The sequence below is a fragment of the Lissotriton vulgaris genome, chromosome 3_1 (assembly GCF_964263255.1).
Source record: "Lissotriton vulgaris chromosome 3_1, aLisVul1.2, whole genome shotgun sequence".
Taxonomy (NCBI): Eukaryota; Metazoa; Chordata; class Amphibia; order Caudata; family Salamandridae; genus Lissotriton; species Lissotriton vulgaris.
Genome location: NC_141689.1, coordinates 883,978,060 through 883,995,857, shown reverse-complemented (window position 1 = coordinate 883,995,857; position 17,798 = coordinate 883,978,060). Strand labels below are relative to the sequence as shown.

At 48.0% G+C, this 17,798-nt stretch overlaps 2 protein-coding genes across 3 annotated transcripts in view; both read right to left on the bottom strand.

The window, feature by feature from the left end:
• The window catches only part of LOC147727160 (uncharacterized), a 48,171-nt gene extending 34,666 nt beyond the window's left edge, over window positions 1-13,505 (bottom strand). The window contains exons 1-2 of the mRNA XM_086962743.1: window positions 12,769-13,505; window positions 11,630-12,493 (exon numbers count right to left, since the gene is read on the bottom strand). Of these exons, the coding sequence (XP_086818869.1) occupies window positions 11,630-12,493; window positions 12,769-13,189 (1,285 nt within the window). The 5' untranslated portion in view covers window positions 13,190-13,505. The remainder of the gene's footprint in view (window positions 1-11,629; window positions 12,494-12,768) is intronic.
• The window catches only part of GLIS3 (GLIS family zinc finger 3), a 964,414-nt gene that overhangs the window by 531,962 nt on the left and 414,654 nt on the right, over window positions 1-17,798 (bottom strand). The window lies entirely within an intron of this gene.

The following is a 17,798-nucleotide window of genomic DNA, read 5'->3' as shown; positions in this document are numbered from 1 at the left end:
AGGACTGACAAACTCTAACGGTTGCAGATGTTGTTCTCAATGTTTTCAAGATGCTTGATAGGGGACAGTACTCGAGGTTTCCTGCTCGAACGCAGTGGTCACAAAACTCACGTGATATAATTTCTCAGACTATGAGCACCCCATTCATCAGAAAGGCTGAGCACAATCAGGAAGTCAAACCATATAGTATTCAAACAAAGATACACAATGAAGCATCTGCCTCCTCATTAAAATGTCTGCAAAAAAAAGTAGATTTCTTATTTCCTCTTCTGTTTAGGAAATTTTCCAGCGCATTCTCTATCTCTGATTGAATTTGTTGTCAGAAAGAAAGCGTGTGAGAGCATCATAACTTAAGGAGGCGTGAGTGGGAGTGTGAGGCGGAGCCTCAGCAGATGTCAATATAGGCTAGCAAGACTGCTGGCACTGAGTGAGGTACTGATTTAGTGCAATGGTAGCTAAGATGAGTTGGACATTCTGGAGACACCTTAACCTCTTCCATGCTCATGACGGAACCGTTCCATCACGAGCCACGGGTGGGCTGTGCTGGTGACGGAACAGTTCTGTCACGGCCCTGCCGCTATGCCTGCGCGGCGCGAATTCCGCGCCTGCACTGATGTTCTAAAGAACGGGCGGGGCCGTGACGGAACCGTTCCGTCACAAGCACAGCTCACCCGCGAGCCGTGATGGAGCGGTTCCGTCACAAGCACGGAACCGCAGCGGGTTAACAGTGTGTCTTTGGAGTGCAGCAATGCTGTCTATCTCTTAGTCCTCCACTGGAGGCTCTCTTCTCCCTACGATGACTAAACTTGAGCAAGCGGGAGCACAAATAAGCAAAGGGTTGCCGAGATGATCAATCAATCAAACAATAGCTGTATTGTTTGGTTAATTAAAACCGTAATAATGTTACAAATGTTCATTCCTTAAGTATCCATAAAACCCATAATTCATAATATAAATTATTGCTCCTCATAACGTAATTTTATCCAATAGGTCTTCACATCTTCTCAGTATAATCCTGTAGCATAATTCCCTTTTTAAAATGTAGAAAATAAAAAATTGCATTTGCAGTAAAACCGATTGTTCATGCTGGACTATGCTTTTTAGAGTCAGTTCGTGAGCCTTGATGTACTTTGACAGTGTATTATTCAGTCCAGGATCTGACGGATCAAGACCTTGTATAATAGCTGCCGTACATGTCCTGATCCCTTTGGCAATAAAATCTTTCCTTAGTAAAGTGGCATGGGCTGTTAAGAAATATGGGCATATACAAATAGTGCAAAAAGCAAAGGGTTGCTGAGATGAGGTGTGAGAGGACATAGAGATCTTGACTTAGTGGTGCAAGGTGGTGCTCAGATAGACTTATTTAAATTAGTTTACTTTCTATACATTCAGGAATGATTAAATGTTTCATTACTTTGCTTCATTTTTTTTTCAGAGGAATAGTAACATACATTGTCGGTGTAATTTCCACCGGCTTTTCCCAAAGAGTTTTTTTGCATCAGAAAAGTCGAAATATTAAACACATTTTCAAAGATGGCCGCCTGGTAGGAGCTCCCGTGGGGAGCTCCCAGTGCTGGGGATCCCATACCGGGCTTTATCCCTGTTAGCACCCACCAGCTTGTCGGAAAGAAAGCAGAAAAAGTAACTGGAGTAAAAGTAACTGGAACAACAAGTAACTGGATTGCCCGGGCGGCCCGCTGACCTGATTCACGGAGGTTGGAGCCTGAAGCTGCGGGAGCCTGCTGAGCCGCCACTGGACGCTCGCCTTCATGCATCCACATCGCGCCGCCGAGACCGAGACTGAGCGGTACCACATGCAACCGATCGCCCGGATTGCCCACTGACCCGATTGAAGGAGGTTGGAGCCTGAGGATCCGGGAGCCTGCTGAGCCGGCACTCTTGATCAGTGACTGACGCCTGCGGAGCCCGGAAATCTGCCACTGAATCCGTGTCTTTAGACACCCCCCTCGGGGGCGCTGTGGCTGGGCAGCTGAAGCTCCGGGAGCCTGTCGAGCAGGCACCGCGGATTTTCCTGCGTGCGGCCCGCACCACGGCAGAGGAGTCACGGCGGCATCGGGGACTGAGTGAGGCCCCCCCGCGGGCTGCTGCACTGGCGGTGAATAGCAGAAGAGCAGATCAGCCGGCTCCACAGCGGTGAGTCACGGCAGCATCGGAGGGCAGAGAGAGCCCCCCCCCCGCCCGCTCCACGGCAGAGACGGGGGCTGCTGTCTACGGTTGCCGCGAGCAGCCCACATGATGCCGCGGCCATGACAGCGGACCCCCCCCCCTGCCGCTAGCTTTGCTGCAGTTTGTGGGGCACCGCTGCTCAGAGGTGTGAGAGCTGAGGCTAACGGGACCGGGAGGGTCAAGGAGGGTCGTCGGATCAGTGGAGGCTGGAGGTGACAGCGATATCTGAGGGCTGAAAGAGGCCCCCATCCAGACCTATACACGCTTTGATTAAGGTCTACAACTGCAAAGCTTTGCTGGCACACTCAACATGCTCACAGTGCAACTTGCACATAAGGTATTTATTTCACCCCACCCGCCTGCTCACATTTTCTAAGCTATCTCCTTTGTTCAAAATGGCTGGCGCCATAAAACTGTAGCAATAAATCCCCCTCATGCCTCTGATGTCCACGAGGCTCCCAGCTCAACTCCCCACACAAGTCTACCAGAAGTAGAGATAAGCCTCCTTCCCATCATGCTATGAACAGCTCTAATGGAAAGTGAAACTGCCCTTCCCTGTGTCCAAAGCAATAGCAGCAGACAGAGGACTAATTCCCCTATCTCCCATATTGGTTCGGCCATCTTAGACTGTCTATCCGGAGCGACCATCAGGGACTTGTCATTACTCAGGACTGAGTATCTGCCTCTCTACAGTGGTATTATATGTTACTATACAATATGTTATTATATTACATGTTTACAGTGGTATTTTATTTACGACCATCATGGTCTAGTCATTCCTCATGACTGAGTGTCTGCCTTTCTACAGTGGTTTGATATGTTACTATACTATATGCTATTATATTATATGTTGGCTTGCATTCTAGCATACCGGTGTGCGGTCTTTTGGCGGTCGAGTACTGCTACCAGTCCTTTTCTACCAGGAGCGTCACTATTTTCCTCAAACCTCATGGGCAATGCTATGACCAGATCATCCTCCATAGTATCTTCCGCTCCTGGGACATCCTTTCTACTTTATCTTTAGGTGGATACAAAATATTTGTGCTAACAATTATACATCATTATTGCTCGCCTCCGGATATTTTATCAACTTGTGGAGATAAATACTCGCTTCCTTCACTATTGCTCTCATCACCTTACCATCTACTCACTAGAAGTTATCCTCGTGGAGGTTCTACAAATGTCAACACAAATAACGATCTGAATCTAAGCTACCTCCACTATACTGTTCTACCACCTCCTTTTCTCTGATGTCATAACATCATATGACAAGCTATAGGACTACATCGTTCCACATCTCAAGATCTTAAGAAGCTGCCTTTACCGACTGACCTTTTATATCCACGCCACACCTAACTGTGAGTCCTGGACTCTTTGAAACTCTAACAATAGACGGTCACCTGAAGAAGGCTCAAGAGCCGAAACGCGCGTAGTGGTGTCTACCGCTTTGCCTTCATCACTGTATATATGTTTCATGTCTATTGATTTTGTATTTTCTCTTTTGTATTTTTTAATTCAAGACTATATAAAATTTAAACACATAATCACTTATAAAAACTCTATATATTAAGAAAAAAGTAGAAAACAAAAGAAAAATAGTCAACAACAATAAACAATAAAGCTCTATCAGAAATTATTTTGCTCATTGGTTTCTGTACACAAGTGGACTTAATATACTGTTTCATTCTAGGTTTTTATTTACAAAAAAACGTAAATTGTAGTATCTAATCAATGTCTGTCACTTTGCTATAGACCTTTCCTAACTCCATTATATTATATGTTTACAGGGGTATTTTGTTTACAGGGGCATTATATTACTAGTTGGATCTTGCACATCTCACTCTTTCCTCACCTATAATGCACCGATGTTACCTCATATATTTACATCATATATTTACACGCCAGACGAAGATTGGGTGTCTGCATTTTACAGCGGTATTTTTATATGTATATATTCCTAATTGTATCCTGCACATTCCACTTTTTCTTCACCTGTATGCACCGATTGCTACCTCATATATTTACACGCCAGACGAAGATAGGGTGTCTGCATTTTACAGTGGTATTATTATACGTATATATTCCTAATTGTATCACTATTGATGTATCTGTCTGATCTGACTAAGCTGTTGAGTCTAACTATGCTCCCACATGTACCTTCCCCACCCCAATTGTTATGTACTCACATGCTATAACCTTCGTCTGTAAAGCACTCTGATATCTGCAAAGATCTTGTTCGCGCTATATAAAACTTTCAGAATAAATAAATAAATAAATATGTTCCCACAGATTTGGACTACCTCTAACACAAGTTTAAGTGTGATTTTCATATTTTTCAGCCATGCCCTGAGATCTTTTCCTCTCTGCGTGTGTTTCTCTTACTGACAGGGTCAGGTGAATGCATTCTGCTGGACAAAGTGTTTTCCACTGCCTGGTCAAGAGCTATAATGATTATACTTAATGCAGGACAACCCCAATTAATCAAGATAAGTTTTCTATCACACAACGTAAGTTCTGAGATACTGGCCCTCAATACATTCGCAGTTTGATGTATTTAGTACCCATACATAAGTAAGGTTTTTCCCCTTAGTACATAACACTTTGCATGATCCGAATTACAAAATAACTTATTTTTTTATTCTCTTTTTATTTCCTATTCTTAAATTATGTGTTTTTGTGCAAGTGCATTTACCGTGCGTAGCTCTTCCTCAAGGGCAGTTCAGCGCTCACTAGTGAAACATACAGCAGTTACATTCTAGTACAACTTGATGAAAAGAGGAGAGGAACTATATAGTGTTGCAAGCTTAAAAAAAGCCGAATGTTTAACCAAAAGCCCAAAAGCACAGTACTTCAGAACCTGTTCATATTTATCATAGTTTTTCCCAGCGAAAAAAAATATCAAACCCTCACAGGAGCTGTGCGACAACCTCGCCCACTTTTTCCAAAACAAGATTGCAACTACATACAGAAACTTTGAATCCCAACCCACTACTACGGATTTCCTCGACTGATATGTCACCACTGTAATTGACACAAACCACACACTGACCAGCTGGAACATCCTTTCCACCCAGGGCGCCACCTCCACCATAAAATCCATCCACCAAGGAGCTCCAAAAGACCCATGCATGCACCACATCTTCATCCTCAGAAACCAAATGACCTGCTAGGAACTCACCATCCTACACAACACCTCTATCACCACTGCGACATTTCCCAACGCCTAGAAACACGCCATAGTCAGACCACTACTCAAAAAACCCTGCGCCGACCCCAGCGAACTTCAAAACGTCTGACCAATCTCCCTGCTCCCATTCCCAGCAAAGGTACTGGAAAAGATCTTCAACAATCAACTCATGACACATCTGGAGCAGAACCAGCTACTCAACGCCTCCCAATCCGGCTTCCACAGTAATTGCAGCCACTGACAACATCCAAACCCTCCTCAACTGAATAGAAACAGAAGCTTTGATTCCCCTCAACCTCCGAGCTCTCAGCAGCCTTTGACACCATATCCCACCACACACTAATCAAAAGACTCCACCACATCGATATCCAAGGGGATGTGTTCAGATGGGTAACCTCCTCCCTTACTGGAAGAACCTAGAGTATCCACCTCTCACCTTTCACCTCTGAATGCAAGGAGATCACCTACGGTGTTTCCCAGGGCACCATTAGCTTCACGCTCTTCAACGCATATATGACCGGCTGAAAGAAAAAGACACACAATTGATGGATGCCTCTGGCCAACATCGTCAGATCCCTTGCTCTCAACATAATTTCCTGCGCAGACAACACCTAACTCATCCTCTCACTCACAGACGACCCCACCACCACCAGAACCAACTTCCACAGATGCATGACAAATGTTACCAACTTGATTAAGAACAACTACCAGCAGATGAACACAGACAATACAGAAGTACTTATCTTTGGCAACAGCTGCAACACATTGAACAATTTCGGGTGGCCATCCGACCTAGAACCCCCATTCACTACCTCCATACATGTCAAAATCCTCAGAATCATCTACAACAATCTCACCATGAAACTGCAGATCAACGCTGTCTCCTCCACCTGCTTTCTCACTCTGTGCATGCTACGTAAGATCTTCAAGTGGCTACCCCCTACAAGCCCTCATCACTAGCCAACGGGAATATGGCAATGCCTTGTAAGTAGGATCCGCTGCACATCTTCTAGAGAGACATCAGATCATACAGAACTTCCCAGCCAGACTCATAGTTGGACTTCCCCAATGAACCCACATCGCACACCACCTCAGGAAACTCTACTGGCTCCCTGTATAGAAGAGATGCCAATTCAAGCTGCTGACCCATGCACACAAGCCTCTAAACAAGCAAGGACCCACCTACATTAACCACCATCTGAACTTCCACCAACCATCAAGAAGACTATGCTCCACCTACCTTTCACTTGCCCATACTCCTTAGTGTCTACTGAAGCAAATGTGGAGGACGCTCCTTCTCCCACATCGCAGAAAAGACCTAGAACAGCCTCCCAACACACCTCCAGACTGTCGCCTCACTTTCGGAATTCCAAATGGCCCTCAAGACCTGGCTGTTCGAATAAGCCTACGGGGCCTGCATGCTCCTGGATACCATATCAGGTGATTAGCCATGCTTTATAAATACTGATTGATTGATTGATTGATTGATTGAAATATGCGAAGGTCATCAGAAAAGACTGTTTCAACTTCAAACACCCCTAGGATGACACATTCAACTAAAAAAGAATATTCTTCTCTGTGGATGTTGAATCTGACCACTTCACAATAGCCCTATATCAGTCATAGGATTTTGAAGAGGCCCATATACCCAGAGGTCCATGCCTAAACACTGAAACAGAACATTATTGCTTTGCTATTTCTGTTACAGTACACAGCCACAGACTGCCATGTGGGCCTGGATTATCAGATCTATGAGCATATAGCAAGATCAAGAATGTGGAGGGCAGATCTAATTGTGGCTATTGGAATTATGCAGTGTTGCAAAACCAAATTTTGTGGAAGGGTTGACTGAATTATGTGAAAAGACGAAGTAGATCATGTGGCAATTGTGCAGCGACTTGATCCATGGGAACCTGCTCTGCAGAACAGTGTAGTACATTTCATATTTATTATGTATGTGCCCCACTAGGAGACACTTTAGAGTTCAACCTAAAAAGAGGTGCAACATGTTTTTGATTCTTCTGAAGTCTGATTATCCTGTTGAAATAACTGTAGCCTTTAGACCAATGTCTGTGATATGAACATGAATTTGTGCTAACAGGCAAAAACATAACAAGTCAGAAGGAATCATGCACCCTATTTGAACTACCTTTAAATATTTAAGGTTTTTATTTTTTGTTCAGACAAAAACATTTAACCCACTCCATCAAAAGTGAATGTTTGCACTCTTTGGGCAGTATTGTTACATCTTTAAATGCCAGAAAACAGCCAGAACAACTGAAGATGAGTAGCTAATGTTTGTAAAGTGTTGCACGCCTCATGAATGAATGAATTAAAGGTTTTGTACCACGATACAAGCTGCTCTGATGAGTGTTTTTGCACAGTTTCTAAAGACAAAGAAATCCAATCGCCAATCCAGATTAAACTATAGCGAATAGTCTTTATTTATGGAGGCGTTTTAGAACGAAAGCTCATAGCTAGTGAGGTGCAATTGGAGAGGTAGGAGGTTCCACTTCCTGACTGCCAGAAATGTTAAGGAGCTTTGCACCTGTGTGCCACTGGAAAAAGTACACCTCTTTTAGAAATCAACTACAGTTAGAGCTAAATCTAAAACAATGCAATACATCTCAACAAAGGGGATATAACACCAGTGGCGTAACTAGGGCTTTTGATGCAGGGGCGATACATCAATTTGCCGCAGCCCAGTGCCGGTAAGAGCAGGGGTAGGGGTGCTGGCGTACAACCACGCTAAACGGCGGGGAGGGGGAAAACGCTGATGACGGAAAATAAACAAAAAGCCACCATTCAGATTAAGCTAACACACACACGGGATCAATCAGTAAAATGTGAAAAAGACACAGTATGCTATGCCACTGGGTGCAGCACGTATGGCCTGATCACATTTTCTAGTGGGAAAAGGTTTTCAAATGAAGTCCATGGTTGGTTGATTGCTTTATTTCGATATGCATATATCATAAAAGCGATACACAAAAATTAAAACAGCATGTCGAAAAAAGTATGACTGTACAATAAGTAGAAAACATTAAAACACATTAAAACATCATAAATTAGTTAAAAGGAGATTAAATTGATGTGGACAGTCTTCTGAGTCTAATCAACCAAGCCCATTTTAAAAACTTGGCAACGGCACAAACAATCGGGGGGGCTGTATTAGTTAATAGAATCCGAAGGGCGACAGAGTGCTGACGAGTACCCAGTTCTCTGCAGATAGGACCAAGCCAACGTGATCTTGGTCGGCCGTAATCTGGGCATTCAAAAAGAAAATGTGGCACAGTCTCTGGTTTATCGGGACAGAGAGCACAGTATCGTGAGGAGGGCTGGGATTTATTCCACCTGGAACAAAGGTCGGCCAAGGGTAACAGCCCCAGCCGGAATTTGATGTACAGGGACCGGTCCATGGCAATTGTTATAAGATCCATGTATGGCTCGTAGGCAACGACATCTTTTATCAGCAGAAAAGCTGCGGTAGTTTTGCAGTGCTGCTGATTACTGATGCGCTTCACGCGGACCCACTCCCAGAACAGTTTTTTTAGGGTCTCCTTCGGGGGGGCGGAGTGACTATGCCAACAAGAGTCCAGGCCTAGGTCCCCTAAAAGGTGTTTGATGTTCTTCAGCCATTTGATTCTGTGCCAACCGTCGGCGTGCATCACCTCAGCAAGGCCGTCAGCATAGGGTTTTAGCTCCGGTACCCTCCACAGACGGGCCCAAAGCAAGAGGGGTCGCAGGTGAGCCTGTTTCCCTATTGCTTTGCAGCCAACATCCATGAGCACTGGGATAGTCGGGCTACTCGATGGTATGGCAAGGAGATCTTTGATGAATTTATTTTCCGCCTTGCACAGTAGATCCACTTTGTCCAAACCCCACAATTCTGCTCCATATAGTGACCCAGGGTCCGCACGAGCTTTATATATATCAAGTAGGGGGGCAACACAGTGTTTAGTTGAGTTGTTAAACTCTTTGAGGATAGCCCCCCCCACCCTTTTGTGGGTCAGTACCATTTTGTTGATATGGGCGGTCCAGTTCATCGCGTCGTTGAGTCGAATTCCCAAGTAATCGAATTCTGCCACTCTTTCTAGGGGTATAGAATTCAAAATAGGGGGGCGGCCAAGTTTGCGGGGCGGGTGCAGAACTAGGTACTAAGGGCCCGATGTAGGTAGGGCTTTACCGATCGGTATCGGCCGAAAATACCGATTTTTGGCCCTTACCGATCGGTAAACAGCCATCGAGATGTAGGGACCCAAAAACAGAACGAATCGGATAGAAAACCGATTCGGAATGTGTACCGAATGTGAAAGAATCCGATACGTACATACCGAAAATCGGATATGTAACGAATCGGAAAAACACCGATTCGGTTACAAAGACCGAATCGGTCCATGTACCGATTCGTTAGTGACACCGAATCGGAAAATCACCGATTCGGTCCTACTACCGATTCGTTAGTGACACCGATTCGGAAAATCACCGATTCGGTCCTACTACCGATTCGTTAGTGACACCGATTCGGAAAATCACCGATTCGGTCCATGTACCGAATCGGTAAAAATACCGATTCGGACATGATCCGAATCGGAAAACATGCCGATTCGTATGATTCTCCGATCGGGAAATTCCCCGATTCCGACAGTTGGGGAGATGTAGGGAGGCACAGAAACACCGAAATCGGCTCAAAATCGGTAGAATTCACTCGGTATTTACCATGGATTGCAATCAGGTGGTAACCAACTCCAACCCATATAAACAGTCCCAAAATGCATTGCAACTTGCAGGATGGCAGCTTTCTATGTCATTGCGAGGCGGCTACGGCTACAGCAGGAAGGACAGAGGGAATGGCTAAGAAATGAACAGGTCTACAGACAGAGGATAACCCTGTTCATGCTCACTGAGGCTGAGATCCTACAGAGATACAGGCTGGACTCTGACACCATACTTGAGCTCATCAGGGACCTTAAGCCATACTTGGACCACCACACCCCAAGGGCACACGCCATCCCTGCGCACGTCCAGGTGCTATGCAGCCTACACCTGGTAGCGTCTGGCAGCTATCAAAGTGGAGTAGCAGCAGCAGGAGGGGTGAGCCAGAGCAGCCTGTCAAGGTTCTTCCACATATTCCTTGACGCCATGATAGACAGGATGGACCAATACATCTCATTCCCTGCAACCCACGCAGAACTGCTACAAACCAAAGCGGACTTCTACCAGATGGCACACTTTCCCCAAGTCATCGGTTGCATAGATGGCACGCATATTCCGATTTGCCCACCAGCGGACACCGAATACATATACCGCAATCGGAAATCTACACACACCATCAACGTGCAGGTGATCTGCAATGCCAAGTGCACCATCACAGACCTGGTAGCAAAATTTCCAGGAAGTACCCATGACTCATATATATTCCAACAGAGCGGCATATATGCACGGCTGATGGCTGGCGATTTTGGAGAAGGATACCTCCTAGGTGAGCCACATCATCAGACCCCCATAACACATAGTAGGTAGGTGTAATACATGTATGCATGTGTCTAATGTGACCCCTTTCTCTTCCAGGCGACAGTGCATATGCCCTCCGCTCATTCATACTCACCCCCTACCTCAACCCCTCCACACCCAGCCAAAGGAGGTATAACCGGGCCCACATACGCACCAGGAATGTTGTTGAACGGACCTTTGGCATCTGGAAAAGTAGATTCAGATGCCTGCACAAGAGTGGAGGTGCAAGGCAGTATACCCCCATCACCTGCTGCAAGATCATAGCTGTATGTGCAATGTTACACAACCTTGCGGTCAAGAAGGGCACTGAGGTGGAGTTGTCTGACTACGAGGACTATGACGACGACGAAGCTGTGCCACTGACACAGCCAGCTGGGGTGTGTACGCCATGTGATGGCAGATACAGACGTGAGGAGATCACTGAGAACTATTTCTGACTGAGTACAGATGCAAAGACAGCTAAATGTTGCTTGGAAAAAAAAAGTTTTAATAATGATGCACCACAGTTACAGCACTGATGTGCATCAAATAATGGAGATTGTTAACGAAAATAAAGTCCAGGGTTCTGGTGTGCTCATCCCCCCTTGCCAGCCTATTTTTTGGCCCGCTTTCCAGACCCACTGGGGTGTCCCTCGGCCCCCTCCGAATGGCCAGCAGCATCAGCGGATCGCCTGGTGCTCCTCCTTGGCTCTGAAGCAGCGCTGGCCGGGCTGCTGCGGCTGCTGCTGTCTCCAGCATCACCCAGGTCCAGGTCAGGATTGGAGGCGGCGTTTGATATTAACATGGCCTCCATGGCCGTGGTGATCCTGGCCATCCCCCTAGTCAGCTCAGCTGTATGCTGACTGAGTGCCGATTCCTGATTTGAGCTGCGATGGCACAGCTGTGCGGTCGCCGCTGCAAGGCGGGCCATGGCCCGGTTGAGCACCCGGGCATCCCTCCTGCGCGCAACCTCATGCTCCTCCTGCCTGGCAGAGGAGTGGGTGATGGCAGTGGTCAGCCTGCCCAACCCTGCTGCCACCTCCTTGTTGCTGTCCACAACAGCCTGGAACCCCTTCACCAACTCCCCCATCTGCAGGTTGTGCTGCAGGAGCTGGCGTTGGCAGGCCATGGTGGATTTGGCCTGTTGGCGCTGGATTTTTACCATCTGGCCCTCCAGGCCCAGGAACACACTGCCCTCCCGTGCTGGTGCAGCAGTGGTGGTGGTGGTGGCACGGCGTCTGGCACTGCTGCCTCCGGCCTGCTGAGTGGGCTGGGGTGCCACTGGTGGTGGTGTGGTGCTGGCCGGTCCCGGAGCCCCTGCTCCCACGACAGGTTGGACGGGTGGCAAGGCCACGGTTGTGGCAGGAGCTGTTGTCGGCGGAATGGTCTGCCTTGTAGGGGAGTTGTATGGTGAAAATTGCAAGGGGGGTGAGCTGGGCAGTACTGGGGAGTGCACTGCCTGGAAATCAATCACCAGGACTCCCTCCATTCCAAGCCCTGGGGTGTCTCCTTCCTCATCCTCATCCTCCTCCTCCTGGCCAGGCTGGCTGGTGCTCGGCCCTGCCACTGCAGTATTTGAAGTCGAAGCTCCCTCTGCTGCCACAGTGGTGCTGCCTGATGGTGCCCCTAGGTACAAAGAAGCATTTGTAAACTGAGTGCCGATGTATTACAGTCAGTACAATTATGGCATTCCACATGTCCTTGCATCTCCTTACACCGTGTCACACTGTTTCCTGTCTTGTGATTCTGCACTGACATATTTGGCTAACTTCTGCTGACTACATGTACCATGATGCTTGTCTCTTGTATGTTGGTGACAGTACAGTGCTGGTGTTTGCCTATGCATTGTGTCTAATGGGGAGGTGTCTGGTAGGGTGTGTCATGATGCGCATGCTTCTTACCTGTAGCTGTGGCCATCGCAGTGCTGTCCAGGGTCCCGATCCCTACGATGCTCGCCCTCTCGATGGTGCTGGAGACAATTTCCTCCAGCTCGGTGAGGGGTGGCGCCGGGTTCTTGCCTCCTCCGGTGTGTCCAGCCTGCCTTTGGAGGTCGGCCAGCTTCCTCTTCGTGAGGCTGCGGAGGTCATAAAACCTTTTCTTAAGTTCCTCAATGGACCTGGGGGTGACTCCAGCAGCATTGACCTTCTGGGCGATGTCGGCCCACAATCTCCTCTTGGTGCTGTCTGGCACGTTGAGGGACAGCTTGCCAAAGAGCTGGCGGTGCACCCTCACCACCTCCTCAACCAGCACCTGAAGTTCTGTGGTGGTGAATTTGGGCTTCCTCTTTTGGGAGGACTTCTGGCTTCCTGCCTGATCTGCCATATTCTCCTGCTCCTGCTCAGTCTGCAACCTCCTTCTCCCACTGCTGCTAACTGTGTGTTGGGCTCAGGCAGGCTTTCCAGAAACTTCTAGAAACTTCTTAATTGGCTGCACCTGCCAGGGTTGCCACTCCCTGTTTGGGTGGGGGAGGGGGAGCCACCTCATTGGCTGAATCGCCTATTGCCGATTCGGCTTTTACCGATTCGGTAAAATCCGAATCGGTAAAATCCGAATCGGTATTATCCGAATCGGTAAAAGCCGAATCGGTTCATGCAATGCATTCCTATGGGCTTTTTCGCCATGGGTCTATGATTGCCGATTCGGTTTTTACCGAATCGGCTTTTACCGAATCGGTATTCGCCGAATCGGAAATATCCGATTCGGTGGTAGCCGATTCGGTGTTTTCCGATTCGTTGTTGGCCGATTCGGTAATTTCCGATTCGGACCGAGCTGAATCGGAACGTACCGAATCTCATTACCGATGCCGACCGAATCGGTTTTCAATCGGTATTTTTTTCCTACATCTCGTTTTCCGATTTCAGAATACCGATTCGGCCCGCCTCGGTATTTTGAAATCGGAAAATCGCGTTTACCTACATCGGGCCCTAGGTCTTTTCCACATTGATAACAAGGCCCCTGGAGGTGCAGAAGTCCTGGAAGCGATTTAGTAATGTCTGGAGACCTTGGGGGGTTTTAGAGATGAGGAGGGTGTCGTCGGCGAACAGCAAGGTTGGAATTTTTACGCCTCCCAGGGAGGGAGCGTCTGCTGCTTCGCCGAGTAGATGGTCTACCACCCCATTGATATAGAGGGAAAATAAGGTGGGGGCCAGAACACAGCCCTGCCTTACTCCCCTCTCGACCCTGATCTTATCGGTCTTTTCCCCGTTCAACCCCCATCTAACCTGTGCATAGGTGTCTTTGTGCAGTTTGATGAGGAGGTTTAATAAATACGGGGGCATCCCTAGATCGTGTAGCACCCTCCAGAGTTCCTCCCTGGGAACCAGGTCAAAGGCAGTCTTTAGGTCAATAAAGGCCAAGTAGAGACTGCCTTTGCCTAGCTCCACCACCTTCCAATGTATTAGCAGGAGCCTAAATACCTGTTCAATGGTACCGGTGCCTGAACGGAACCCGGCTTGCATATCGGACAGGATGTGGTTTTCATCCACCCATTGCGAGATCCTCCCCAATATCACTTTCCCCGCCAATTTCTGGGACGAATCTATTAGGCTTATAGGCCTATAGTTCCCAGGTAGGTCCCTACTGCCCTTCTTGTAAATGGGGACCACCTCAGCACCTCTCCAGGAGTCTGGCACTGTGCCACCCGCGGCAATTGCATTGAGGAGTGCAGAAATTATTGCCCCCCACTCTTCCGGGTATGCTCGGAGAATATCGCCTGGGAGGCCATCCGGGCCGGCTGCTTTAAGAGGGACCAGGGTTTTGATCTGATTTGTAACTTCCAAAACAGAAAAGGATTCCAGGTCTTGGGCCAGACTAGAGGGCGGGGGGTCAAAGGGGTCATTAAGTGAGCCTTCGATGGCAGAGTAGAGTTTTTGGAAGTGGGAGAACCAAGTTTGGGCGTTGATGGTACAGGGCCTCAAGGTATTGTCAGGACGGTTCCTGATACCCACCAAATCCCAAAAACGTTTTGCGTCTTTCCCTCGACTAGCAGTCAGAAGGTCCTGCCAGAAGTTATCCTCCCACTCCATCTTGGCGTTTTTTTGGCAGAGTGCGTAGTGCCTCCTAGCCACCCTAGTCCTAGATGGTACTTTGGACTTTACTGCTTCAATGAGAAGTGACTTCGCCTCCCTACACTTCTGATTGAACCAGCCCAGTCTGCCATGTGGGCTGGGTTTCCTTCAATTCATGTTGGCTGGGACTACGAAGAGATCGCTAATAGCCTGGGTTAATATACAGAACCTCGAGGCCACCTCCGCCAGCCCTTCCACCTGGTGGTCAGGGTTATTTAGGGCTGTAGCAAGAAGCTGCCTAATGGCAGAGGTATTCTCCTCTGAGAGTGCTAGCTTTGCCCACTTGAGCTGCCGGCCACAGTTGGCGACTACTGACAGGTCCGGGGGGGGGGTTACAGGAAGTTCTAGTCACAGGGCTGAATAACCACCTGTGGGACATGGTGAGAGAGAGAAGATTGTGATCACTCTCGACAGATGGTATAATCACCATGTCCTCCACCATGCTCCACAGGTGTATGTCAAGGAGGAAATAGTCAATCCGTGACGTGTGCCCTGGCCGATTGTAAGTGTGGGCCCCAACTTTGTCCGACCTGGTTCTGCCGTTGGCAGCCCTCAGGCCAAACTCCATGGCTATCGAGTTAATCTGGAGGACCACTTCTGTCCACTTCTTAATGGGATTCAGTTCGAGGGACGGGATCCCCCACCTGGCATCGAGTACCTCTTGATCAGATAAAATTTCAAGGTCCAAGGGCTCGAAAGTGCAGTTAAGATCGCCCCCCACCAGGGTGCAGGACCTATGGGGTGATAAGCGGAGCTGGGCTTCTAAACAAGATATTACTGAGGATTCTCTGCCCCCCTTTGTGCCTCGGGCGTAAATGTTAAAAATGTTTAAAATAACTCGGCCTTGGGAGTTTTTCAACACTATGTTCGGGAGATCCGGGCATTTAGTGTCCCGCTCCACCACCCTGCAGTTGAGTTCTGAGGCCACCCAAATTAGGAGGCCACCCGAAGGGCGGCCCCTGCCGGTTGCACTAGGGGCTGCTGGCAGAAAGTGGGTGGAGTAGCCTGCCTTATGCAAGGGCACCCCGCTCCAGGTTTCCTGGAACAGGCATATGGAGTATTGCTCCACCAGCGAGTTCCAGTCTGGGAGTGCTAGCTTCCTCTCGAGGCCCGCCACATTCCAGCTGAAAACCCTAAACGAGGGGTCCGTCACAGCTGCAATGCTACGGTTCTCGACGGGGGGCAACGTCGCCACAGCCCCCACAACAGGAAGACCGGCCGGTAACCCGGGGGGTTCCCTGATTTCCCCTTGCTCAGAAATATACTTGGCGGTAACCTGGCTTTGGGGTGCAGTCGAGAGGCAACAGGTTTTAAGGGAGGGGAAAGGCTCAACAGCAGGACTTGGGACCTCAAGAACATCCCCGGGAACTTCAAGGAGTCAGCAGCCCCAAAAGCCCCAGTTCTGCATCGCTGGCGCTGGGTAGAGCTGCTGTGCGAAGACTCCCGGGGAGGGGAGGCCGTGGGCGATGTTTAAAGGAGGGGGCCCGACATGGAATCTACTACAATCATGGTGGAAATTGTTGTAGCGAACACCTTCATATCCACCTCATACTGTAGAGGTATTTCCCTGAATACCACAGGCATTGCAAAGGTTGGCTGCTAGAGACATGCTGACATAAATACTCTTAGAAAACAGAAAATCCCTACACCTCACAGCCCCAAGCAGATGTATGCCAAAAAACGAAATCGTCTGACAGCACATAATTATATGCTACATAACACATTAAATACCTCTCTGTTGAGGGAGATTCGTCAAAGCTTTGATCTCCCTCCCAAGCAGGATCAGGTAAGAATGAACCAGACAGTAATAATGTTCTTGCCGTTAGCCTACTCAAAATTACATTTTCTGCTGTGGCTTTTAACGTGTTATATTCTAGGTGAGAAACAGCAGTACTTGCAGGAGATCTGCAAACACTCAGCACCAAATTTTAACATTTAGAAATTGAATGCTTTCTCTACCAAGAGGCTAGAGCTCAATTAGTATGTGCAATATATATATATTTGAACTTCAGTTATCAAAACTCAAAATGCAGCTATCAGTTGTATTTCTTATGTATTCCTACATACCGACATCATGCACTCTGAGCATCTGACAACTGGCATTGGTATTTACTGTGTGCTGTATGTATCTCATCGTTTTCCAACATTCACAGCTCATGGGCACTCAAAAAGTTGGATGTGCAATCATTGAATTACAATTTGCTATTTTTTATGAATGCAATTCAATTTTCTCATTAGCAAAATTGCATGACCCATTGCAATGCTTTTTCTCTTGGTCCCTTTATGTAAATGTAGGATACTTGTAAAGCGCACAGCTGCCCATCACCGGGGCGTCCCGGCGCTGTATAACGCTGTGGAACCCTTCCTGGCACTCCCTGTGAGATGTCCCTCCTGGGCACCCCCAAGGTGAAGCCAGGCATCCCAGTGTTGTAGGGGCCATTGTGGAGATTAAGCAAGCTATTGCCCAGAGTTGCAGCGTGGGACCCCATGATTAGAGTAGGCGCCGAGGCGAGAATTATCAAATCCGCAGACAAATGAGCCCAAGACCCTGCCGCATCGGGAATTGAACCCTGGTCCCGGGCCAGACCTCTGCATCAGGGTCTGCCGCTCTAACCATTGAGCCACACTCCTCCACAATACGTTCCAGTACTAAGAGCACTTTCTGTGAATGTAATGCTCTGGTCTTGTAAAATCTTGGATTGCTGAAGTTGCAATTTTAGCCTAGTTCATGTATAAATTTTGCGTTATCCTCGCGCAGCTGTTGGCCCGTGTCCGATGGCTGGGAGTCACCGGGACGGTCCTCCAATGGATTACCTCCTTCCTGGAGAATCGCTCTCAAAAGGTCCAACTAGGAGAATGTAGGT